The 26,843-nt window shown below is 37.4% G+C and overlaps 1 protein-coding gene across 1 annotated transcript in view; it reads right to left on the bottom strand.

Moving 5' to 3' along the window:
• LOC107551508 (laminin subunit alpha-5-like) overlaps positions 1–24,058 on the bottom strand; it is a 76,503-nt gene extending 52,445 nt beyond the window's left edge. Inside the window, exons 1-2 of the mRNA XM_016233123.1 lie at positions 23,619–24,058; positions 21,215–21,367 (exon numbers count right to left, since the gene is read on the bottom strand). Of these exons, the coding sequence (XP_016088609.1) occupies positions 21,215–21,367; positions 23,619–23,864 (399 nt within the window). The 5' untranslated portion in view covers positions 23,865–24,058. The remainder of the gene's footprint in view (positions 1–21,214; positions 21,368–23,618) is intronic.
• Positions 24,059–26,843: the final 2,785 nt, after the last annotated feature.

The following is a 26,843-nucleotide window of genomic DNA, read 5'->3' as shown; positions in this document are numbered from 1 at the left end:
TACTTATCTTTTGATGCAAGTACATAGTAGTTAAGGCCACCTAATATAAAGTGGAACCCATTTTTTATCTCTACACCACATCCTGTCATGATGTAAGCTTCTGTCTGAGTACAGACGTCAGTGTTGCTCTGCAGGAATTCAGAGGAAAGGAACTGATTCTCCGCAGACGTTCCACAACCTCAGCATTCCGACTCCGGAATAATGGTCTGCTTATGGGGAGAGCAGGAGAAGGAGGGATTACCATGACAACAGGGGATGCCATAACAGCTGCGAGAGTCCGGTCACACACGTCATAAATCCTGTAACATGGTGAGCTGGTATGTACATGGGTGGCTGAAGTGAACCTGCGATGGGTCACGGGTCACTCCAGAGTTCAAAGTTCAAACACAGCTGCTGCCCCCCAGAGACAGATTATGATCCCACCCTTACAGCCCATTCCACACATGCCTGTGAGAGCTGTTTACTGCTATCAATTCACAGCTACACATTTACAAAACAGCCCAGACTCTAGAGTCTAGAGGATCTTATTACATCTTCCTACATGTAACCTCAGGACATACTGGATACTTTTTCTACTTCAAAACACAAAAATGTACCACAAGTGCCTAAAAAAATTAATTAAGGCAAAAACTGCTCACCTAATCGCTTACTTTCTTCAAATTCTTATGTCCAAGTACACGTCATTGTAGTAGTGATACTAAGCAAAACACCACTAATTATGCAACAGAAAAATGCTTTGAAAAAAGAACATACAAATCAAGATTACAGCATAGATCAGCCTATATAAGATCCCAACAAAACAAGTTAAGACTTGAAGTCAAGAGGCACATGGGTACAGATAAAGCATTTTTGGCTCCTCAAGGCAACGATGTCAGTAACAGAAGACAAAATAGTGAGTTGAGATAAGAGATTGAAAGGACAAGTAATGCAGAGCAGACAGAGGACAAGACAATAGAGAGAGAGAGAGAGTAATGTAAGCTAAATATGTCTGCAAGCCAGAATGTATGCTTACACGTGCATAAATGTGTATCCTTAAATATGTCTGCAAGCCAGAATGTATGCTTACACGTGCATAAATGTGTATCCTATATATATATGTATACATATATATACAGTTCTGTTCAAAATAATAGCAGTGTGTTTAAAAAAAGTGAATAAAGCTCAAAATCCTTATAATAACTTTTATTTCAATACACGTAAATGCATTGGGAACACTGCACATTCTATTCTAAATCAAAACTTGAAGAAAAATTGATCAAATTTGTTATTACTTTACAGAAAGTGAAGAAAAGGGAATATTAGGCTGTTAAAAAAATTGCAGTGTCCACATTTTTCTTTACAAAGTCAAACATTTACTGTATAAACTGAAAAATGCTTGAAGATTTAGCTTTCTTGTGAATCACTGATCATATTTAGTTGTATAACCACAGTTTCTGAGAACTGCTCTGGTTCTCTGTTCTGGAACTGGTTTCTGAGATCTGTGTTGCATGGAGGCGACCAATTTCTAGCACCTGTGAACAGGTATTCCAGCCCAGGACGATAGCACTATATACCACAATTCCTCTGCATTTCTTGGTTTTGCCTCAGAAACAGCATTTTTGATGTCACCCCACAAGTTTTCTATTGGACTAAGGTCCGTGGATTGGGCTGGCCACTCCATAATGTTAATCTTGATGGGTAACAATCCATTCGAATGGTAGTTTTCAGTTTTCTTCCACATCTTTCTGGGTTTGATTGCCATTTTAAAGAATTTTATATCATTTTAGCTGAGCAGCCTGTCATTTTCTGCTCTTCTTTATATGTTTTCCCCTCTCTAGTCAACTTTTTAATCAAAGTATGCTGTTCTTCTGAACAATGTCTGGAACAACCCATTTTACTCTTTTACTTTAAATGCACAGTACAACATTTGCTGTCTTCGTCCTTAAATAAGGGCCACTTGTTTGACAACAGTTTTTTCACAGAATGAATAACTTACTAATTGAACTTCACACTGCTATTATTTTGAACATGCCCTTTTCAATTAATGATTCAATTACACAGAATCAGCAGCATGTCATGACTGTTGGGTCTGTTGATTTTTTATTACTCTACTACACCTACTAGTAAAATATTTGCCATGTAGAAATATAATTTCTACCAAAAACATTGATTGATCTGGTTAGTGATGTTGGACTGTTATTATTTTGAACACAACTGTGTATATATATATATATATAATTTCTATTTTAAGATTAAAATATTTTAAGATTAAAACCACTTTTATATTTCAAGATTAAAATATAAGTTTAAAATCCTACTTTAAGCCATGACCATCTAAATGTACCTGAGACTGAGCTGACTTATAGTCAAATGTAACAGTTGGCTACTGCAGCTAAACTACTAAACCACATGCTATAAAAATGTCCAGAGGTGCAAACATCTCATAAAAATACCAACATTCACAAACAGGTGTGCCTCACCGACCCAGTGCGGGACTATTCAGAAAGCACAACGCAACTGAAATAAATCTATACTGCCATAAGCCCTCACTGACAAGAGAGCTCTTGTTCTCATGTGAGCTTACATAATTCCTGCAGACAGTAGAGTATGAAAAAACAACATGCTGTTCATCAGTTCTCAACTTCTAGACAGAAGGATGTCACCGATGACATGTATAATCACACCTCATTTCCTGGGAATACTGGATGGGCAGCTTAGATATAAGTGTATCCGTGTGTGTGTGTGTGTTATCAGCCCTAAGGCACGAGGAGGGGTAAGATGAGGTTAGAGGATGGTCATCTGTTCACACCTGCTCTGCATGCCTGAATCCCATCCTCCCCTGCTGCAAAAGCACTACTATCAGTCTGGGCTAATTTGAGCATTCCAGCAGTATTGATCAGGGTTCCCCTCTGAGGAACACAAATGGATTTGGGAATGCTTGCTACAGGGTATGAGGGAGGGTTGAGATGGTGGGATTTGTAAATTCCCAAGTGGATAATTGCTGCTAGTTCAGTGTTCAACCTGATGGTTCTACTCTTGGCTTCTCCTGCGAGTCTCTGGGAAAGAGCAGTGGGTGTTTTCTGTGTCACTGATGCTGTCCAGACTCTAATTAGATATCCCTGCCAGAGTGTCTAATCTGTGTTTCTCCCATCTGCTCTAACACACACACACACACACACACACACACACACACACACACTGGACTCAAAGGGGGTTCTCATGGCTCTCCCAAACAAATGAAACAAAGTGAAATATGCTCCAGGTACTTCCATGTAGTTTTAGTATTTGAAGACCACAGAGGGAAAAGAAAAAGACTCAATCATAAAGACAATCACTTGCTTAATTCCTAAATGAATGAGTATTTTTGAACAAATAAATTGAATGAATGATTCACTTTTTAATGTGTGGTTTGTCACTTATAGTAGGTTAAGTATTTGAAGATCCCAAAGGAAAAAGAATGAATGATTCAATATCTCATAAAGTCACTTTAAAGTGACTTTAAAGTCATAACGTCAATCACTTTTTTAATTCCTGAATGGATCTGCGCTTTTTGAACAGATCAATTAAATTAATGATTCAATGACTCAGATGATAAAAAGGGTCACTTTTTGCCAAATACTGGAGTATTTTGCAGAAAGAAAAAATCCCCCAAATGACCATATAGCCTATAGAATAGTCTGCATGATGAGCCTGTTATACTTAAGTGCAACATAATTACACACACAAATAGACTAAAAAGGACAAGGTGAGACTGATAAATGCAACTCATGAAGTAACCTCTGAAGTCTCTCTCCCTGCCCTGCTCAGTGAAGTCTTTAAATAAAAGTGAATGTATGGGCTCTGTGTATAGCCTCGATCAAGCATTAAGAGTCTTGAATCATTGGTGGACCCCCAACTCCTCTGCCATTGAAAAGTCCTGAAAGAGGAAGCAGGAAACAAGAGGCAGCGCCCTCCTGCCCAGCGCAGTCGGAAAGCCTTTTGTGCTTCTCTGGGAACTCACTGAGAGGTTAGATGTGGTGAAGGCAGGTGCCCTCTCATTCAGCACCATGAATCACCATAGTGCTATATTAGACATGGTTCAGTCTCAACTGCGTCCAGTTTTAATTTGTGGTCTAGATCCACATCAAGACGGAACAGTTGTGACTGACCACTGAAATGACACAAGAAGATCATCTCAAATCATATGCAAGATCTTTATTCATTATTAAATCATAAAACCTATATAATTTAACAACAATTTATTAAAAGTTTAACACAAATTATATTTAGCGCCTAATGGAATCTTTCAATTCAATGTTTGGTTTTCATTCAATACGACAACGGTTTGGGCGTCACACGTGCTTTAGAATGTGCTTTAGTTTACAAAACTTGAGGGAATCACTTGAAGTATCCGAATTAGAATCAGAATCAGACCAGTGGTCTGGTCTCCACCTTTTCCATTCTCTCCTCTCTGATCTGTCAGGTGTTCTGGATCCTCCAGGTCTGGCCTTACTACAGTTGACCAGGTTTGAAGGTCCAGGCTGTTCATCATCTGTGCTGGATCTACTCATATGTGTCTCCAAACGTGCTTCTGGTGAGTTATCGATAAACATTGGAAGAGAATTAGGGTTGTGGTCTAATCTCCTCTTTTTCCGTTGTCGGCTCTCTAACCTGCCTTGCTCTCTTTTTATTTTAAATCCCTGTCTCGTCTTAACCTGACTGCCTGAGCTTTGCTCAGCAGATGTTCTAGATCCTCCAGCTCTGTCCTCATTATTGTTGACCAGGACAGAAGGTCCAGGCTGATCATCTGTCCTGGACTCGCTCGTAGATGATTCTCCAGCTCTGGCTTCACTGTTGCTGACAAGATGAGAAGGTCCACGATGTTCATCATCTGTGCTGGACTCACTCGTAAATGGGGTATTAATATACACGGGATAAAATGCGATTTCCAAGGCCTCACCTGATGCATAAAAAGCGATGGACCAGTAATCTGCATTCCAGGCCAGCATGTAGAGCAACGGATTGTGGTAAGGACCAGGATTCAGGGGATATTGAGCAAGTTGATTGAGGGATCTTCGAAGCAAGTCTACAAAAAAACCTGCGTTAACAGCAGTGAAGCGACGTGGTATGCGTATTTGTGGAAGAGCCCTACGGATATCCCCGTCTATGATTGTTGCGTTAATTACATATTGTGGCCAAAATTCCATCAAAAATAACTCATCGACCTCATTGAACTGAATGACAACTTGAGGGGGGTTATCATCAAAAGGGTCACCTTCAGCCATCTCAACTAGATACTAATATACTAAACTACAAACTGCTTTTTTTTCATCTGTAGAGGTCAGAGCTGATGCCCTGACTCAACTCCTGCTATTATGAGCCTCTGAGGTACGCCTGCTCTATTTAAAGCTTCTGCTTGGAATCCTGGCTGTGATGTCATCGGTGTGATCATTTGAATAATCTTCATTTAAAAAACAACAAATGCTGCACAGCTGTGAATGTTCTAAGATACATTAATGATAAATGAATTATCCAGTAAGCCTGTGTGTGTGTTTGTGTGTCTAAAAATGTTTTACATAAATATATAATTTCATGTTTAAATATATTATCTAATAAATAATAAATATATAATTGACATACACAAGATTATGCTGAACTACTACAGATGCTAGTAAAACATGCTACTATAGAAGAGCATTCAGAAATGGATTGGGAGTGACAGCAATACTTATTTAAATTGTATTACTTACAACAATATTTAAATTCTGGGTTGAAACAGAAATTGCGATGATTGGCACTCATTACCATAGAAATGTATTGAAAAAATCCCTGATCATTCAAACTCATGACAACGTCTGAAGATTACTGAGGCTTGATGGAATCAATCAATACAAGGAAGAATAGGTGATGTTTTGGTGGTGCACAAATATTTTTTAAAATAATTTCCACATTTGGAGTCCCACCTAGAGAGGAATAATCTCGAGACCCAACAAAAACATTTCAGAGTGAAATACGGGAAAAACACATTTGCTCTCTTTTAGTTTTCATTGCAAAACTCCACCGAAACTGCCACCTAATCAACCAGGAATTGGCCAAACACGCATGCTCTTGCTCTTAAAGTAGCTGCTCAGTCCTTTTTGTGGAAACTGTCGCAAAAAAACACAAAATACAAGGTTTGAGGAGTGATGGGCTTTTACAAGCATGTACCCCCAAGTCAAATTCAGGAATAGCTGCTTCACGTCATTTGTATTTGGAGCCCTCCTCTCTCATGCAACCATCTTTTTTGGCTTGTTTATCTGCCCTGTTTATCTCAGATGGATTTATCACTCTTTCTGTCATTCCTCTCCTGGGTTCTCATGCTTGGGGGCAGAATTTAGAAATCCTCTTAAAGGACACCCTGGAAATTTATATCAGAACTGTGGTGCCATGTTTTAATGCATCTATTGTATACTATATACTACGGAAGTTCTAAGCGGCCATGCATTATTTTTTTTTCCCCTTCTTGTTTTTTCGTTATAACGACTTATTTTCTCGTTATATCGACATAACGAGAGTTGTTTTCTCGTTATAACGACTTAATTTTATATATAACAAAAATGTCTCTTATTTGTTTAATTCGAATATAGCGAGAAAATAAGTCGTTATAACGAGAAAACAACTCTCGTTATGTCGATATAACGAGAAAATAAGTCGTTATAACGAGAAAACAACTCTCGTTATGTCGATATAACGAGAAAATAAGTCGTTATAACGAGAAAACAACTCTCGTTATGTCGATATAACGAGAAAATAAGTCGTTATAACGAGAAAACAACTCTCGTCATGTCGATATAACGAGAAGATTAAGTCGTTATAACGAGAAAACAACACTCGTTATGTCTATATAACGAGAAAATTAAGTCGTTATAACGAGAAAACAACTCTCGTTATGTCGATATAACGAAAAAATAAGTCGTTATAACGAGAAAACAACTCTCGTTATGTCGATATAACGAGAAAATAAGTCATTATAACGAGAAAACAACTCTCGTTATGTCGATATAACGAGAAAATAAGTCATTATAACGAGAAAACAACTCTCGTTATGTCGATATAACGAGAAAATAAGTCATTATAACGAGAAAACAACTCTCGTTATGTCGATATAACGAGAAAATAAGTCATTATAACGAGAAAACAACTCTCGTTATGTCGATATAACGAGAAAATAAGTCATTATAACGAGAAAACAACTCTCGTTATGTCGATATAACGAGAAAATAAGTCATTATAACGAGAAAACAACTCTCGTTATGTCGATATAACGAGAAAATAAGTCATTATAACGAGAAAACAACTCTCGTTATGTCGATATAACGAGAAAATAAGTCATTATAACGAGAAAACAACTCTCGTTATGTCGATATAACGAAACAACAATTTATTAAAAGTTTAACACAAATTATATTTAGCGCCTAATGGAATCTTTCAATTCAATGTTTGGTTTTCATTCAATACGACAACGGTTTGGGCGTCACACGTGCTTTAGAATGTGCTTTAGTTTACAAAACTGCATGTCTCATTTATTCATATAGAGACACTCAGAACATGCGGGATTCATATTTCAATAGCAGTCTTTTTGTGGTTTAGTATTCACAGACTCGAGTCCATATCGTGATTTGATTAAGTGTACAGCTGTACTTTTGATTAATTCATCCAAAATTTGCCGAACTTTGTGACAGTATACAGTAAATTCCATTTTTACTGGATTATGCAATTCCGTGTGTGTTTCCAACATAGCCAAAATCATATTGCCCTAAATTAATTTTGCAGATCCATTGGCTATGTGTTATGTGTTAAAAAAAACATCATGTCTTATTTATGGCAACCTGATCTCTTTGGTTTTTGTTCTCTGCATTTTGACCTGTCAGAAGTCATTCTTTTTCTTTTTCGACCGTCTTGTCTCAATCTGACTTTCTGAGCTTTGGTCAGGTGCTTTGGATCCTCCAGCTCTGGCTTTATTATTGTCTCTGACAGATGGTTCAGTCTGGTCATCATTTTAATCAGAACCAGAGCGGTAGTCTAATCTCTTTTTTTCCTTTCTCCACTTTCTGACCTGTCAGAAGTCTTTCTTTTTCTTTTTAAACCCTGCCTCGTCTCCATCTGACTACCTGAGCTTTGGTCAGAAGGTGCTCTGGATCCTCCAGCTCTGGCTTCATTATTGTCTCTAACAGAAGGGTCAGCTTGGTCATCATTTGAATCAGAACCAGAAAGGTGGTCTAATCTATTCTTTGTATTTTCTCTATTTTCGGACCTGCTAGAAGTTTTTCTTTTTACTCCTCGTCTCATCTCATCCTGACTGTCTGAGCTTTGGTCAGAAGGAGCTCTCGATCCTTCAGCTCTGACCTCACTGTTGTTGACCAGCTGAGACAGTTCATCATCTTCGTTGGATGATTTTCTCTTCCCACATGCTGCTGGTGGGGTACTAATATACATTTGAGAAAACTCTGAGATCAGTGAATCCATTAATGAATCAGACTGGTGGTCTGATCTCCTTTTGCTTTGAGTGTCTGGGAGCTCAGAAATCCTTCTTTTTCTTTTTACCCCATGTCTCGACTCATCCTGCTTAATCTGGTCAGCAGATGCTCTGGCCTCACTGTTCTCCCTGTGAGAAGGTTCAGGCTGTTCATCATCACTAGATGTTTGTTCAAGTGAAAAGCCTGAGCTGAGGGCACACTCATTACCATAGAAATGTATTGAAAAAATCCCTGATCATTCAAACTCATGACAACGTCTGAAGATTACTGAGGCTTGATGGAATCAATCAATACAAGGAAGAATAGGTGATGTTTTGGTGGTGCACAAATATTTTTTTAAATAATTTCCACATTTGGAGTCCCACCTAGAGAGGAATAATCTCGAGACCCAACAAAAACATTTCAGAGTGAAATACGGGAAAAACACATTTGCTCTCTTTTAGTTTTCATTGCAAAACTCCACCGAAACTGCCACCTAATCAACCAGGAATTGGCCAAACACGCATGCTCTTGCTCTTAAAGTAGCTGCTCAGTCCTTTTTGTGGAAACTGTCGCAAAAAAACACAAAATACAATATAGACGACATACAGAATATAGTTGCTTTCTTGGGCGTCAATGGCATGCTGAAATCTACTGATAAGACTTTTAAAGTGCCTATTTTCTTGGCTGCCCAGTTTCTCTGTCTCTTGATTAAAAGTGGGGCCTAAAAAAGGGGAAAGGCCAGTGAAAAAAGCCCCCTTTGAGGCAAAGGGAGGGGGGAATGGTATTTATATCCCTCTATTTGCCCCCTTAACCAAAGTGACCCCCTCTCTGCAACAAACACACTTCCCCTCCCCTCTCAGACCCAACCCAACCAATGAGCCATTGAATGGATGAAAGACTCCAACAACAGCTCTTGTTGACCCGACAAAAACAAACATTTACTCTCTCATTAACAAGGCCAGCGCTCTGTTCTCACGATCCCTCTATCCTTTCAGGATACTTTACTATAAATTCCCCCAAAAAACACTATCATCTATCAGTGTGGAGAGGAAGGATTCAAGAACAAAAAAGGGAAAGAACGAGAGAGAGATGAAAGGGAAAGAATGCCCACAAGGAGCTAAAAATTTAGCGCATTCAGGCAAATACGGAATAATTCTAATTCTATGTAATGATTCACTGCGTACTTGTTACTGTCAGCAGTGCTGGGTAAAGCTGCCAGTTCAGCTGAGTGTGAATCCGCATCTATTCATCAGAGGAAATAATATGAGACATCAGGGCCTAAACCACAGACTGAACTTTAACGCCAATGTGCCCAAAATGTAGAAAGAAACTTTTGTGCGTGAACCGATCACATTAGCATTAAACTATTAATAGCCTGACTTCATAATGTCAGCTCATTCAAATGACTAAGAGCTGCTGAGAAATGAAATATGGAAAATTCAAATAACATTCTGATCAAGTGCAATGCTAGTAATCTCAGTCTAAAGGGGAATGTGCTCTGAGATTTTTGTTTACACCACTAGTCATCCTGGAAAACCTAGATAAAAACATGGCAGCTGGTTTTACACAGTTTTTAGCTCAATGATGACTAAAGATAAATTTAACAATGTAGCTATGAAAAGTCTGATGGGCTATCAATTCATCACCTGGGGGAAAAAATCATTCTGAAAGTGATTGCAATATCATTCCTCTGTGTCATTGTTATAGTTGAAAAGTTGAACATCAATATTGAATATCTTACAGCAGCTCTAAAAAGTCTTTGGACACTTAAGAAACAACTGTAAAAAAGCATGTGGATTCCATTTGATATCAAAATATCAAAACAAGATATTCTTTATTTTAAAGAAATATAGCACAAGCACAGATTTCAGTCAAAACAATTCACAAAAAAAGTTAGTTAGGCTTAAAACTTTGAAACAAATATAGATTGCAAATGAAGATAAAGTGTTTTGGACACTATATGTTAATATAATTAACTACACCTAAGGTTATTCTTCTAAGACACCTGCATGAACTTAAGAGGAAATTACTTCATAATACATCCACAAAAAATAAACTTTTTGAAAAGTTAGCTCAGAAAGTTAAGATAGTTCAGAAAAAAATCTCTCTTAGCAATTGTTTGCTGATGCTGCTTGTTATTTTGTATCTAATGCTATGAAATTCAGGCATTTTCAGGTGTCCAAAAGAGTCCAAATATTTTTTTGGGCTACTATATATTGGTCAAACACTATAAACTGGTTCACTAGCTTGACCGGCACAGGCTGGTATGAGCTTATTTACAACACAGCATTAAGATCATCCTCTGACGCCAGCCAGAACTTCCCTTTAAAGTAGAATCATCAATGAGCAGAAGATTTTACCTCGCCAAAATACACATAACTTGCCTTCATTCACAGCAAGTGAGAAGCCACAGCTATAGTATAAAGATTGATAATGAGCTCCTAATGTGTGAACATGAGCTTGAACTCTGGTTTTAGGAAACCAGTATCCTATATCTAACAAACCAAAAAAGGAACATTTTAGAGCTACATATTCTTGACTGACCATTCCATCAGTCAACTTTAGTTTGCCACTGATAGTTAATCAGCAGACTTATGAAGCAGCGATAGGTCTTAAAACCTAATCTGTAGACATGTCGCCTGCGAATGAGAGCTATCTTTCACGCAAGGCTCAGATAAGCAAGGTCACACTGCAGGTATGTGTACCTATCCGCTGAAAGGCTCCCTTTTGTCTCAGGCGTGAGAGAGGTCTTGGAGATGTGGAGGTGGGCTTCTTTCTCTACAGCATGAAGGAACAGGTTTCAACAGGAATCAGGGGCGTTGCTGAACTCTGCCACATTTCTGTTTGAAAACCACTACGACAGCCCCCACAAGCCATCACAAAATCTCCCGCCTCATTTTGGGGGTCAATTGTTCATTTGGGCTTGACATTTTTTCTTGAAGGCTACCTCCTGGCCAGAATGAGGGGAATGTGAGGATCCCTGAGGAGGTGTGAATTGTTCTCATTCATTCCTATGTGACATGAAACAACAGCTTTCATGTCCAACAAATCTACATGCATGCTTTTGTTAAAGTTGATGACTAAAGATTATTCAGGAAATGTACTGGGCAATTAACATGCTCATTTAATGTGATTGATCAAAATAAAATTAATCGTGTTAATCATTAATCAATAATCATTAGTGTTTTTGTCAGCCAATAATTCCACGTCTCTGAATTATCTTCACTTGGGAATTTAAATAATGTAATTATTCATAATTATGATTTATTGTGATCAACTAATTAGCCTGAAAATGTTTAAAGCAATTTATAATACTAGCATTAAGCAATAACTTCACAGAAAACAAGTCTAATATCAAAGTGTTTCCTCTCAATTCTTGGAATTTCTGAGCTAAATGAAAGTGAACAGAAATTAACTATTGACCCTGAAGTTCAAACAAAAATCAGCCAATCTTATCTTCAGTTTCACTATTCCTGACTATTGTCATGTTAACCTCACTTATTTGTCAACATCCTCTCCTTGAACTCCTCAAAGTGCACTGCTTCATTATGAAGACGAGCGATCTACTCCTTATCCTCTCTTCTCAAAAAATGCTGTTGAAATGCTCTGCTAATATTTGAGAGGGGAGTGGAGGAAACTCTAAACTGCCCTGTGACGCTTACAGCCAAGAAAGGAGATAAGAGCAGTCTGTTCAAGACTGAAATCAGGAAGGGAAGAGACAGAAAAAGAAAAAAGCTAAATCAGTGCTACTAGTTGGAGAGTGCATGGTGAGATGAAGGCTGTGGACCGTAGTGACCTGTAGATACACTGTGAGCACATGAGGAACCGAACTAACAGAATGACTGGAACATGTCATTGGTCAATTATTTTCAAAGCAGAAATGTATATGGAGAGGTCGTGTCTGCTCATCCTTCCAGCAGAGAAGATCCTCCATGTCTCCACAAAAGTCTTTCCAAACACCATCCTTTCCAAAGAGGGCAAAACCAGCCATTTTTGAAGGAAAAAGGCTGTTGAGAAGTTGGGATTGGATCATCCATGATCTCAGTTAGAAAAGACTGCATACAATGGCAAAACGCCTATGAATAGGCAGAAAAATCTAACAGCATGTAAATTCTATAAGACTCTACACACATGCTTACTACCCAATGCAATGGAGATTATGCCTAGAGAATATGCAAACAACAGTTAGACTGGAAGTGTCTAATCTTTAGATCTTGTTTACTTATAGAGAACCTTCATCCATGGAAATTAAGTGAAGGTTCAGAATTAAACCCATCTGCCACACAGGGAGATGTGCAGTTCTCCCAGATGTTCAGATGATCTATTTAAACCTGTCAGCCAAGTGTTTCTTTGTAAAGAAACCTTACAATGAAACCCTAGCCCTAAAAATACATAATAAAATACATTTAAAAAAAATACAATAAAACATAAAAGTATTAATTGAATATTTATAATAATTTTTCAAATTGTATCCTTTTTGGGGCCAGTGAAATCCAGGACATCATCACAATCATATGCACATTAACATACGAATGCTTGTGTTTATAGATTTACCCCTATTCAGTATTCAGCAACTTGACTAGCCCTGATGAATGATTTTGTGAGCTACACTGATACACAGAGTTTAACAAATCATAACAGATACTCACATATAGAAACGGGTTTTGCTCAAAAGGTACAGTACTAGTCTGTTTACTCTGTGGGTTTGCACCTTTCGGATCATGTACATCAAAATTACAGCTGTTTTTGGCACCAGAAGTCTTTCCGAACATTAAAAGTGGACATCTGGGAAATAATAAAATGCTACAAAAGTGTAGAATATGGCCCCTTTAATAAATAATAGGAGGTGAGCAGAGGTCAGCAGTGTGTTCGGTGTCAGTGAAGATATATGCATCTGGGATTTAAATGGGGCCACCGCCAACAGGGATGTTGGGGGAAAGGAGCTGCATAAAAAACCACAGACAAAACCGTCCGTCGTGATCAATGGCTAAAGTTGAGGTAGAGGGCCCTGAAGAATCTAGGCCAGGAGTTTAGATCCCTGCTCTTTCTGAATTAATGATGGTTCACACTCATGCACAAGACGTCTCTCATGAACGTCTGTTATGTACAAGCCTGCTCATATTAAACGGAAGGGCAACTAGGGCTCTGACTAACAGGAAAGATTGGATCATATAAAGTTTTTCCTTGTGCCCTTGTCTCCATGGTTCCTTCTTATTACGGTCAGACTGAGCGATATTGCCCATTTTCATGCTTGGTAAACACCATGAAAGCGTGGGTGAGAAAAAGGACGGACGTTTGTATATGCATGTTTGCGTGTGCATCTGTTAGCATGTGCATTACTGGACAGACGTGAACGAGACAACTTCAGTTTAAACAGAAAAAGAGAGTGAAGGAGGAATAAAAAAAAGAGAGGTGCTGGTGCATCATAAGATGCATGCATGAGAGCAAGAGTATCTCAGAAGAGACATTATTCATAGTACCATCTCATTCTGGATATTGATCTACGGGTCTGACAGATAGAAAGCATGTCATGCTTTCCAGTGGAAAAAGTAAAGGAAAAGCAAGGGAAGATGTTGAGAACTGCACAATGGGAACTTTGTTTGCCAAGGTATGCAGGCCACACACTGGGATGTCCCATACCTGAGACTGTGGAAAACACACACACACACAAACTTTGACAAGGTAGATCTTGTCCCTGAGGCATAATGCACTGTCAGTGGAAAATTAGTGTCATTGTACATACAAAAAATGTATGAAAATCAATTCATTTTCCTACCCTTTCCAAACCTGTATGACTGTCTTTCATGAGTGGAAGGAAGACAAAAGAAGATATTTTGAAAAAGACAAAGTGTTTTGTTCATACAGTGAAAGTCAATGGGATTTAATTCATTTTGGACCCCACTGACTTTTATTACAAGGACAAAAAATTGTTGAAACATTCTTTAAAATATCTTCTTTTATACTCAACAGAAGAAAGTAAATCATACATTTTTGGAATTACATTTTGGGGGAACTGTCACTTTAAGCTAGCTCCTGATCACATGATCTCAACATAACGGCAGGAAAACTGATGCCAAGCGAAGATAGGGAGAGCAACTGACTGTTTTAATAGACCAAGAGAGAGAGAAAAATGAGTGAGAGATCAATACATCCAGCTCTACAGCCTTGCCATTGGATAAACTCAGTCCTTACTCAATGAGAGGAAAACTTTAGTTCGGTCCGGCTCTCACGACTGGCATCATGCCCATATCCGCACATGGCACACAATGGGGCACTTTAGTCCCCCATTGCGGTTGAGTACCACTCAACCCCCCCCCTACAATACACTCAAACACACTTACTCAGAGTATGGTGCAGCTCTGGATTAGACTTCGCCTATTTTTAACTATTGTTTCACATGCAACAAAAGGGCCCAGAAAAGGGCACAGGATTTCTTGCTATGGTTTAGAAGAAGAGTATTTTTAGGTATTCAAATGTTTAAATGGTTCTGAGAACTTGCAATATACTTTAGCATAAAGTGCAAACTTCTGCACAGGCACTTTTACTTGTGTAAACAAGCATGTTTAAGAAATAGAAGGAAAAATAAGAAATAAACACCCCTGTATATTTTAAAGAGTGATGAAAGTCTCCCTGACAGTTTTGATTATTGTTTTGATGCAGTGTGGGGTATAATTTAGACCTGTTTCCTGATGGGACGGGATCCATCCATGATCTTCCGCAAATGATTACAGGTTGATGCCTGAATACTTCAGACAAGAGCTTAAGTAATGAATCATCATGTTTAGACTTGGCTAAGTACATTAGTGGTTATTTCCCAGGCATTTATATGCTATTAGAAGCAAGACTGAGTTTGTTTGTTGTCTCTAATACTCAACTGAGTGATATTAAACTAATGTGCCCTGAGAGATCACACACTCAAATGAGGTCCCATTAACAGTGAGCATTTGGCTAGGAGAGGTCCTGAAGTAAAGTGGAAAACAATTTTCGGCTTAAAGGTACTGCAAGTGTTTTTAGCTTAGCTTTGCTTTTTCCATTAGACTGAATTAGACTGCTGCCCTACCTTCAACCACACAATTTTCTCCAAAACCTGCCCTAGTTGTGTCAGCAAACCTGAATACATAAAATACGCCATCAGGCAGTCCACAATGTCAAGGCCTGCATATATTTTGTATAGATTTCATTTTGTTTTTGCATTTCATTATTTTACCCAGAGAAAAACATTGGCCTATGCAACTCTAACATTTACAGTTTCAGCCATTTACAACCTAAATATATTTTGTTTAAAAAAAAAAAAAAAGAATACTACATTTACTCAGCTCACTTATCGATTGCCAGCTCACTATGAGAAAGTAGGGCTGTCAAACGATTAATCGCGATTAATCGCATCCAAAATAACAGTTTTTGTTTACATAAAATCTCTGCATGTACTGTGTATATTTATTATCTATATATACTGTAAATACAAACACATGCATGTATATATTTAAGAAAAATATTTTACATTTATATATTAAATATATTTATATATAATATAAATTATATGAATATAAATGTAAATATTTTCAAACGATATACTGTATATGTGTGTATTTATATATACATAATAAATATACAGAGTACACATACATATATTATGTAAACAAAAACTTTTATTTTGGATGCGATTAATCGCGATTAATCGATTGACAGCACTAGAAAAAAGTATTAGTTCAAATTATTATTTGATTTACTGACACCAAACCTGAAATGTGTTTCTTTTAACTTTTTCAGTAGCTTTAAAGTAAGCTTGTTAACATGAACGAATCTGTTAGAAAAAAAACCTGCATAAACACTAGGGCTACAACTAACGATTATTTTGATAATCGATTATTATTTTTCACTTAATCGGGTTAAAAAAATTATTTTATTGAAAAAAACACTTCCACATTCTGCCTAATGTCCTTCAAACAAACGTGTCAACTGAATGCTATGAAAACATACAGTGCTTAACAATTTATTAGACCACCTGCCATAATAAAGAGAAAACACATTTTAGGAATTTTAGGAATCTGTCAAAAAAATTTTTATTGTCATTTATTGGGCAAATAAACTTAAACAACTAAATAGTATTTATTCACATAACAAAAATGGCCTCCTATGCCCTTCATAACATCTTGCATTCTTGCTGGCATTGTTTATGTACTTTTTGACTGTAATTGGGTATATGAAAAAAAAACACTATAAAGCTCTCTGCCTTTCTTTCATAGATAACAGCAATAATTATATTATAGCATTAGAAATAGCCTACTACTGTTACTAAAGAGCTTACACATATTGGAGGACTAACCAATACAGAAAGCTAAAAAATGATTAAACTGTTAGTTTAGAGCAGCAGTGGCACAAACCATAATTTGTTAAAAACCTTACAGAAATTTGTTTTAATACATTTGTTAAGCATTGTATATAGTGAATATAGTTTAAATCTCTGCATTAAAAATTTAAATAATAATGAAGACTAATAAAATCACTAACTCAGTTGTAACCAGTAGGTAAGAGTAATGTTCTGCAGGAACACGTTCACTTTGATCACAGTCACGTCTTCCTGTCATTTCTTTATCCTGTAATAGGCGGTTATGAAGCGTCTGATATTTATATTCAGACAATGACACGCTGTTATCCCCTTACAGTTCCTACTCTCATAAACTACTCGCAATGCATGTTGACCTTTAAACCTTAATTTAACTTTCAACAACAGATATTTCAGCACAATGAATGTTTTTGCGCTGATTATTAATTGTGTCTGTTTTCCGTCTGCCTGACGCACGTGCACGCATCATCTGTCAAAGCGCCTGACAGTGCAAGCCATCACACTGATGCTTCAGGTTTCTCATGTTTTGGGTAGCTTGGATCACGTAACTCTCCCGCAGCATCTCATTCTGTTTCCTCCACTATTTTTAGATGCATGCATAATTCAGTGCTGTAATTTGACGCAACCAGCTAAAGTTGGACGTGCACTGTGGGTAGACCCGAATAATCGATAATGAGAATCGTTGTCGATGATTTTCATAATCGATAATTATCGATTAGTTGTTGCAGCCCTAATAAACACTGATTAATACTCCATTGCATATTGCAGAAAAAATGTGCAAAAAGTGTGTGGGGTCATTTAACAGACAGCGAGCAAGAGAAGCGAGGCATGAACTTTGGCTGTGATGGGGAGGGTCGTTTTCTCCCTGAACAGGTTGAGACAGATATTAAGTAACTAACATTCCAGTGAGGGATCAGAAAGAGCCTCATACCTGTGTTAGAGGAGGCCTCTAAAGCAGCATCACTATTACTGCTCCTCATACTTCAGTTAAAGCTCTGAACAAACCCCTAACTATACAGTATTCAACTTTTGGTGCTTAACTAATCCCGCTCTGCTTGTGGAATTGACAAGAATGATATTTCAAACCATGTGGAATGATACTCTTCTAAGATATCTAACATCTGTTTTAAACTTAAGACACACTATAATGGGTGAAAAATCTACTTGGGCCGAGCAACCATCTATTAACCATTATTCGTTCATTAGTAACTACATAGCAACATGCTAAAAACCACTCAGATCACATAGCAATGCCTTGTCAGCCACCTAAAACAACTGTGCAACTCAGATTTTCTACAGATGAAGATTTGACGGCATTAATATATGTGACACTGGAACACAAAACCAGTCATAAGGATCAATTTCTCGAAAAATGAATAAATAAGCTTTCGATTGATGTATGGTTTGTTAGGATAGGACAATATTTGGCTGAGGTACAACTATTTGAAATTCTGGAATCTGAGGGTGCAAAAAAATCTAAATACTGAGAAAATCGCCTTTAAAGTTGTCCAAATGAAGTTCTTAGCAATGCATATTACTAATCAAAAATTAAGTTTTGATATATTTACGGTAGGAAACTTACAAAATATCTTCACGGAACATGATCTTTACTTAATATCCTAATGATTTTTTGGCTATTGCCAAAAATATACCCAAGTGACTTAAGACTGGTTCTGTGGTCCAGGGTCACAGATGTAGCACATCTCTCTCACTCTCTCTGCTCAGTGATGCATGTATGAAAGCTCATGTATTGCTTTTTAACAAGCTGGTTTAAGTGGCACTGAAAAAACACCAGCTACATAAAAGAACTCAAAGCCAAAGAAGTACAAAGCCAGTCACTGCTCTCTGCCTCCATTTCAGAGAGAGAGAGAGGGGGAGGGAGAGAGAAAAGAAAGTAGGTTGTACAGGGCTTAGTCATATATTACAGCCATGTGAATGAGACCAAAACTACATAGCCAGGTTATACATACAGCAATACTAATCTGAGCGACAAGACTACATACAGGGTTCGTACACATTTTTACCAATACATTTCCATGACTTTTCCATGACTTTTGAGACAATATTCATGACCTAAATGTTCCATTATTTTACAATAAGAATAAAAATCTGTTCACTTGACGGTGTTTAGTGTCCAGCAGCAGCGAGTGCTGGAAGAGTCCCATGTTAAAGCGCACACAAAGCTTGCCGCAAAACGCCAGCAAGTAATTACCATGATGAATGCTCCAGGGGAGATGGAATATTTGCAGGGTTTCGGTTCATTTTTGTGAAGCGCTCCTGCTCGAGACCGAGACAGCAGAAAGCGTATCCTGTTTGTTTTCTAAAAAAGCACAACGTTTTTTATTTTTTTTAAACTTGAATTTAACAAACAAAAACATTTTCCAAACATATGTCTAAATTAACGCAATAAAGAAACGAAAACATATAAAACCACTTTTGCCATTAAAAACGAAACGGAACTATTTTAATGGCTACAACAGCAGCTGTGTAATTGGGGAAGAGACAAAGAGAAAAAAGACATGGGCTCCAGTCGGACTCGGACAGTAATTCTGATCATCTGTCGGATAAGGGCCGGACTAGGGCATATGTTTGAGGCCCGTGCAGGGTTCTGCTGAGCTTATTTGGTAGCAAGCTCAATACTCATATACCCACGAGCGCACTTTGGATGTGACTGCGCACCGCCTCTGGAGCGCGACTGGACTCAGTCTGTAGGTTTGATTATTTACTCATCAAACCTACATGCTTTAGGCTATTGAATAAATGTGTGAATATCCATCATTTTAAAGTCAAAAGCTGCGGGAATTAGTAAAACTATGCGATATAGCCTATGCGCAATCCCGCACCGAAATTCAGGACCTGATTAAACACAATTCTATTATACAGAGTTCTGTGAAATAGATTTCAATGACTTTTCCAAAACTTTCTGGGTTTATTTATTTTTCCAAAACTTTTCCAGGCCTGGAAATTGGTGTTTTAAAATTCCATGACTTTTCCAGGTTTTTCATGACCGTACGAACCCTGTACATATATTACAGATACTCACCTGATCAAATGTTTAGAGTCAGTAAGATTTTTTTTTATGAAATAAATGTATATTTTTATTCAGCAAGGATGCATTTAATTGAATGAAAATAAAAGTGATAGTAAATGCATTTATAATGCTGTTAAAGATTGCTATTTCAGATTGGTATATTTAACTTTCTATTCACCAAAGAATCCTGGGAAAAAATGAAGCAGCACAACTGTTTTCAACATTGATAACAATAAGAAATGTTTCTTGAGCAGCAAATCAGCACATTAGAATGATTTCTGAAGGATCATGTGACACTGAAGACTGGAGTAATGATATGCTGAAAATTCAGCTTTGCATCACAGGAATAACTTAGCATTTAAAATATATTCAAATAGAAAACAGTTATTTTAAATTGCAATAATAGTTGACAATACTGTATTACTGTTATTACTTTATTTTTGCTAAAATAATGCAGCTTTGGAGAGCATAAGAGAAAAATTTACAAATCTCCAAACTTACACAACGGTAGTGTCTAAACAATATTTTTTTTATTCTTGTATCACTTTTGTGTTAACGTTTAAGTAGTCTCAGACAGAATGTGTAGAAGTTTCCCCAATTTCTACATCGAGTTTCATGGAAAGTTTGTAAAATGGATTCAAACATGGATTAAATGCAGCTGTAATAATATGTAATAAATGAATATTGAATAGGGAATCCTTATAACTTGTGTGCAGATTCTTTGTGAGTCAAGGTAATACATCTCTTAACAAAAATACAGTCATTTGGAATATAGTCATAAAATAAGATGTGATCCAAGCTTCTCATAGTAATGCCTTGTAGCTTGATCGCTAATTACTTCCCATTAAATCCAGCCAAACCACTTCTTGAGACATGAGGCTAGACTGTGTCTAAAGAGCCTGGAACTCAATAGAGAAACTTTAGTTGGCAGTAAATTGCTTCCCTTCCTCTCTTTCTCATTTGGGCAGCATATAAGCTATATGCAGCAGTGCTGACTCTTTATGTAGAAGCCACTAGGAATGCTGGGGGAGAGCATGAGTAATGTTTATTTACCATGACAGTTTAGAAAGTAATAATCTTAAATGGCCCCTGGCTGTTCTGCTATTCACAAACAACAACCTTTAATACACAAGACCAAGACGTGAAGTGTTCAGAGCAAAAAACACACCTCTAGATACTCCAGACTCGAGCATGAATGGATGAGATTCAATTTAGGGTCCACCCTTGAAATTCTACACTCATGTGCAATCCACAAAAGCGCCTGCTGTAGCCGAGTATCAGATGACTCTACTGTACGCTGAATAATCTGAACACGATATGTGCATGTGGGTGGGGTTGTGATAGAGAGAGACAAATGTAAGGAATGCATCAGTAACATACCTGTCCTAAGTCCAGAGTGACGTTGACCTCGTTGTATTTTGCACTGCGGGAGAGAGGAGGGCTTTGCCACCATCGCTCGGTGCCATCGATGGCGTTGTTGATGGGATGCGCTTTGTTAGTGTCTTCTGAGGTGCAGATGTCACAGTACTGGCCCTGATAACACAGGAAATGAAATTAAACTGTAAATTAAGTTCCTTTCGTAATAAATTGCACAGTTAAGATGTGTGGACATTTTCTATCAATCATGACTACAATAATTCATCAAATTATGATAGAATAATAAAGTAAAGAGTTATAACTGAACACTTAAAGCATTTTAAAGAGCCGGTACTTGCACAAAGTAATCTGCAAAGTTAGAAACTGAAATTCAAATTTGCATAATTCTTTTAGTGACTGCAGAAAGCATGTGGAAATAAATGAATATTTACAGATGCAATTCCCCCCTTTATTTCCTACACCTTTTATCTGTTTATTTCTGATAATACAGACTGTAGGACAATCTATCTAATCTAGCTGAGTTGTAGAAACTGTGACTGAAAAAATCTAACTTAATTTTGCTACATAAATACCATGCAGTAATCCTCTGGAACGGTGATCAGCAAATAGTTTTATACACTTGTTGCTTAGCTGGATTTGTAGGGGTTTACTCTGCAGGACATTTTAGTGAAACATCGGAAGAAACCAAGGAATTCACTCCCTTCATTATCCAACTTCTGGCAACCCAAACCCATTTTTATAATTATTTATAGCTATTTATACTTGGCTAGGCAAATTGATTCATTTATAACAGTATAAATGAACTAACAGGAGTGAAATTAATCAGAAATTCACCAAATTGTGTTAAGACCACCCATGTGTGAAGGCTTCAGAGATTGATGAGATAAGATTTCCTTTGACTAGCAATTAATTTAGCCTTGCAACATTACCATGGTTACTATAGTTGCTGCTATTACTGTAAAATAATCATAAATTAATACGGGATCTCCTTTAAACGGTGCTTCCAAAAATCTTTGTTTTCTCTAGTTTTACTGTAGCACATCATACACATCTAAATTAATATTTAAAATAACTGAATCATTCTGTCTACATTTAGCATTTTTCTTTAGAATGGTAGAAATAACACCCTAAACAAGTGCACATCACTGTTTTATACTGCATAAAATAATAACAGAATCTATGGTTATAGTATAACTATGGATAAGCAAAATTTGGATACTGATGAGTATAAAATGATTGTGACTTAGTTAAAGCGCAGTAAAAATGGACTGCAGGCATGTGGTGTAGTTTGAGAAGATAAACCACAGGAGGTGCCTGCAACAATTGATCAGGTCGCAACATTTTATTAACATATTCTTTGAAGTATGGTGTAAATCTGTGTGCGTGTGTGGCTCCCTCAAGGTCTTATATGAAATGCCACACATTCCTCAGGGAAAATCCCAGTAGCAGTGCTACACGGGGGTTGCGTTTTACTCTTTACAATGTTTAAACGTTTCACTCACTCGCCAACAAGCTAAGTCGAGTCTCCTAAGCCTGCTGCTTATGAAGCTTCCGTGAGGGTCTCTTATGAGGAACCATAGCGCTTTATAGGGGTCTCTGGCCTTTTCACCTTAAGCAGGTGCTTTCAAAAAAAGATCAAGATATTGCACCGTTCCGCAGCCCCAAAGCCCTGCCCTGACTTTCCGAACAAAAATGTTTTTGGACAGGGTACTAATAAGTCCTATAGGATAAAAAAAGGTAATAAATCTTTTGGATGTGTATTTGTGACAGTTGGAATACCAAGTAAACTAATATGTGACCCTGGACCACAAAACCAGTCATAAGGGTATTTTTAATTGAGATATTTAAAATTTATACTTGAATAAATAAGCTTTCCATTGATGTATGGTTTGTTAGGATATGACAATATTTGGCCGAGATACAACTATTTGAAAATCTAGAATCTGAGGGTGCAAAAAAAAAAAATCGAAATATTGAGAAAATCGCCTTTAAATCCCCATGAAGTTGTTAGCAATGCATATTACTAATCAAAAAATAAGTTTCTATATATGTACGCTAGGAAATTTACAAAATATCTTCATGGAACATCATCTTTACTTAATATCCTAATGATTTTTGGCATAAAAGAAAAATTGATCATTTTGACCCATACAATGTATTGTTGGCTATTGCTACAAAAACACCCGTGCTACTTAAGACTGGTTTTGTGTGCTCCAGGGTCACATATGGTAATTCAGCACTATGGTAGCATCTGTTATGTAGCTGTAAAAACGATAAAAAGTGTTTTTTACAAAGTCAAGTAGAGTCCAATATTAGCTATAACTAAAACAAACTAACATCAAAATGTGCTTTTATCCATTTTTAGTAATGTAAACCTTAGAAAAGTAAGTATTTCCCACATCTTTACCTGAATAGTCTGGCTTGGGTCCCCCGACACGGGCCCCCCGACCAGTTTGCAGTAGAGGTCTTGTATAGGCTGCTGGCTCTCGTCCACTCCGCAGGTTGCCGTGGCCGTGATTTTAGTCCCCTCCGCTAGATTAAAATACGGTGGGTGCAGACTGAATCCGTTCACGCCGTTGATGGGCAACCCCTGCGCCGTTAAAGCTTGAGTGAGCAGCAGCGACAGAAACACCAGCACCGGTCCCCTCGCCATCTTTACCTGTGCCGCACACTCAACACTGTTACCGCCGGTCAAAACGTCCACGGAGCGCTTGCTGTGGGGTTAGTCACGGACATCTGGAGAGACCCAGTACACAGAAAGTAGTTCCCGTTTCTCTGTGTGTGTGATGCACAGTAATAGGAAGATACGCAGCTCGGTGGGCACCTTCTCTCTCCGTCTCTGGCAGTGCACTGTGTGTGTGTGTGTGTGTGTGTGTGTGTGAGTTCTCAGAGGGGGGTGTGCCCTGTGTGTGTGTGTGTGTGTGTGTGTGTGTGAGTTCTCAGAGGGGGGTGTGCCCTGTGTGTGTGTGTGTGTGTGTGTGTGTGTGAGTTCAGAGAGGGCAGTGCACTGTGTGTGTGTGTGTGTGTGTGTGTGTGTGTGTTGAGTTGAGGGAGGGCAGTGCAGTGCGTGTACAGTCCTGTCTCTCTCTCAAACACTGCGGGACCCAATGAATAGGTGTTATGTTACTGCTGAGGACCCTATTTCTGCGCATTTATAAAACGAGGAATACAAATGCTGTAATTTACTCACCCATATTGTTCCGTATGGCTTGCTTGCTTCTGTGGGACAAAAATTATAAAACTTATCCCCCTTTTGGACATTGAATGGACACAATAACGCCATAAAAATATTATAAAGTCGTGGTCTACACGACTCGTGCGCTACATTGCTTATATACATTTTTTTTAAAGACATTAGATAACTTTCCCTGAGGAAAAGAGGTTAAATCTTCCTGCCCTTGATCTCAAATGTGCGCTAGAAAGGAGATTATGTCCGACTCGTGGACCGAGTCGAAAGTTAAATCAGAGTGATTCGGTTCCTCCATTCAATCCCAGCTAACCTTGGGTTATTAGTGTGAGCACGTGCTGTACTCTCAGTGAAGCACGCCGCCCTCGTGTAGCCTACCTTACTTTTATAAATGATTGCCACTTAAGATACATATTAATGGCAAAAATATGTATTATTATGTTACTTTAAGTGAAAGCAGTAAGTGCTATGCTTCAGCCGCCTTCAGCTAGAAAGTCCTTGAAATTAAACAAAAATTAGTTTTATTATTTTTAAACAGTAACGTTAGTATGATATTGCTACCTACCTCACATGTTTATTTTTCAGGATGACAAAACGTTTTTTTCCCTTCTTTTAGTTTATACCAGACCGATTCACCCAATAATGTGTAACGTTACACTACTTTAACGTTACCTGAAACTTTTAAATAATATAATATTCCCTCTGAATTTCGGCAACTGTGAGCTTCCACACAAACACACAACGCATGAGAAGACTGTCCTAATTAAGTTTTGACAGTATAGCCTACCAATACATACAATGCAACAGGAATAAGGATATTAAAAATAAACAGTATGAAAACCAGCATATGCTGGTTAGGTATGTTTTGACGCTGGGATGCTGGTTTAAGCTAAACAACAACTTACTTAAACATAGTAAGAAATGGTTATAAAAACTGAAACAGAAGTGAAACAAATATATATATATATATATATATATATATATATATATATACAAACACATATAAACACTACCGGTGAAAAGTTTGGGATCAGTAAGACTTGTAATGTTGTTTAAAGAATTAAGTCTCTTGCTCATAAAGGCTGCATTTATTTGATCAAAAATACAGAAAAAAACAGTAATCTTGCAAAATGTTATTACAATATAAAATAATGGTTTCTATTTTAATATCCTTTAAAATATAATTTATTTCTGTGATGCAAAGCTGATTTTCCATCACTCATTACTCCAGTATGTGTCACATGATCCTTCAGAAATCATTATAATATACTGAATTATTATTAGAAGGATCAATGTTGGCAACAGTTGTGCTGCTAAATATTTTTTTGGAAACATTTTTTCAGGATTCTTTGATTAATAAAAAGTTTAAAAGAACAGCATTTATTCAAAATATAAATCTTTGCTATCACTTCTTAACAATTTAACACATCCTTGCTGAATAAAGGTTTTAATTTCTTTCAAAAAATAAAAAAAGAAATTTACTGACCCCAAACTTTTGAACTGTAGTGTATATTGTTTAAATAAATGCTCTTCTTTTTAACTTTTTATTCATCAAAGAATCCTGAAAAAAAGTATCACGGATTCCAAAAAAATATTAAGCAGCACAACAGTTTCCAGCACTGATAATAAATCAGCATATTAGAATGATTTCTGAAGGATCACGTGACACTGAAGACTGGAGTAATGATGCTGAAAATTCAGCTTTGCATCACAGCAATAAATTCGATTTTAATGTATATTAAAATAGAAAAACATTATTTTACATCATAATATTTCACAATATTAAATTTTTTCATGTATTTTTGATCAAATAAATGCAGCCTTGATGAGCATAAAAAACTCCTGTAAAAAACATTAACAATCGTTCTGATCCCAAACTATATATATATACACTGAACAAAATTATAAACACAACACTTTTGTTTTTGCCCCCATTTTTCATGAGCTGAACTCAAAGATCTAAGACTTTTTCTATGTACACAAAAGGCCTATTTCTCTCAAATATTGTTCACAAATCTGTCTAAATCTGTGTTAGTGAGCACTTCTCCTTTGCCGAGATAATCCATCCCCCTCACAGGTGTGGCATATCAAGATGCTGATTAGACAGCATGATTATTGCCCAGGTGTGCCTTAGGCTGGCCACAATAAAAGGCCACTCTAAAATGTGCAGTTTCACATACACATACATTCAAAATGCCATCAATAAAATGTACCTGTGTTCGTTGTCCATAACATATGCCTGCCCATACCATAACCCCACCGCTACCATGGGCCACTCGATCCACAACGTTGACATCAGCAAACCACTCACCCACACGACGCCATACACGCTTTCTGCCATCTGCCCTGTACAGTGAAATCAGGGATTCATCCGTGAGGAGAACACCTCTCCAAAGTGCCAGACGCCATCGAATGTGGGCATTTGCCCACTCAAGTCGGTTACAA

This window comes from Sinocyclocheilus grahami, unplaced genomic scaffold (genome assembly GCF_001515645.1).
Source record: "Sinocyclocheilus grahami isolate Dianchi unplaced genomic scaffold, SAMN03320097.WGS_v1.1 scaffold426.1, whole genome shotgun sequence".
Classification (NCBI taxonomy): Eukaryota; Metazoa; Chordata; class Actinopteri; order Cypriniformes; family Cyprinidae; genus Sinocyclocheilus; species Sinocyclocheilus grahami.
Note: the sequence above shows the minus strand (reverse complement) of the source record. Positions and strands in the feature narration are given on the sequence as shown.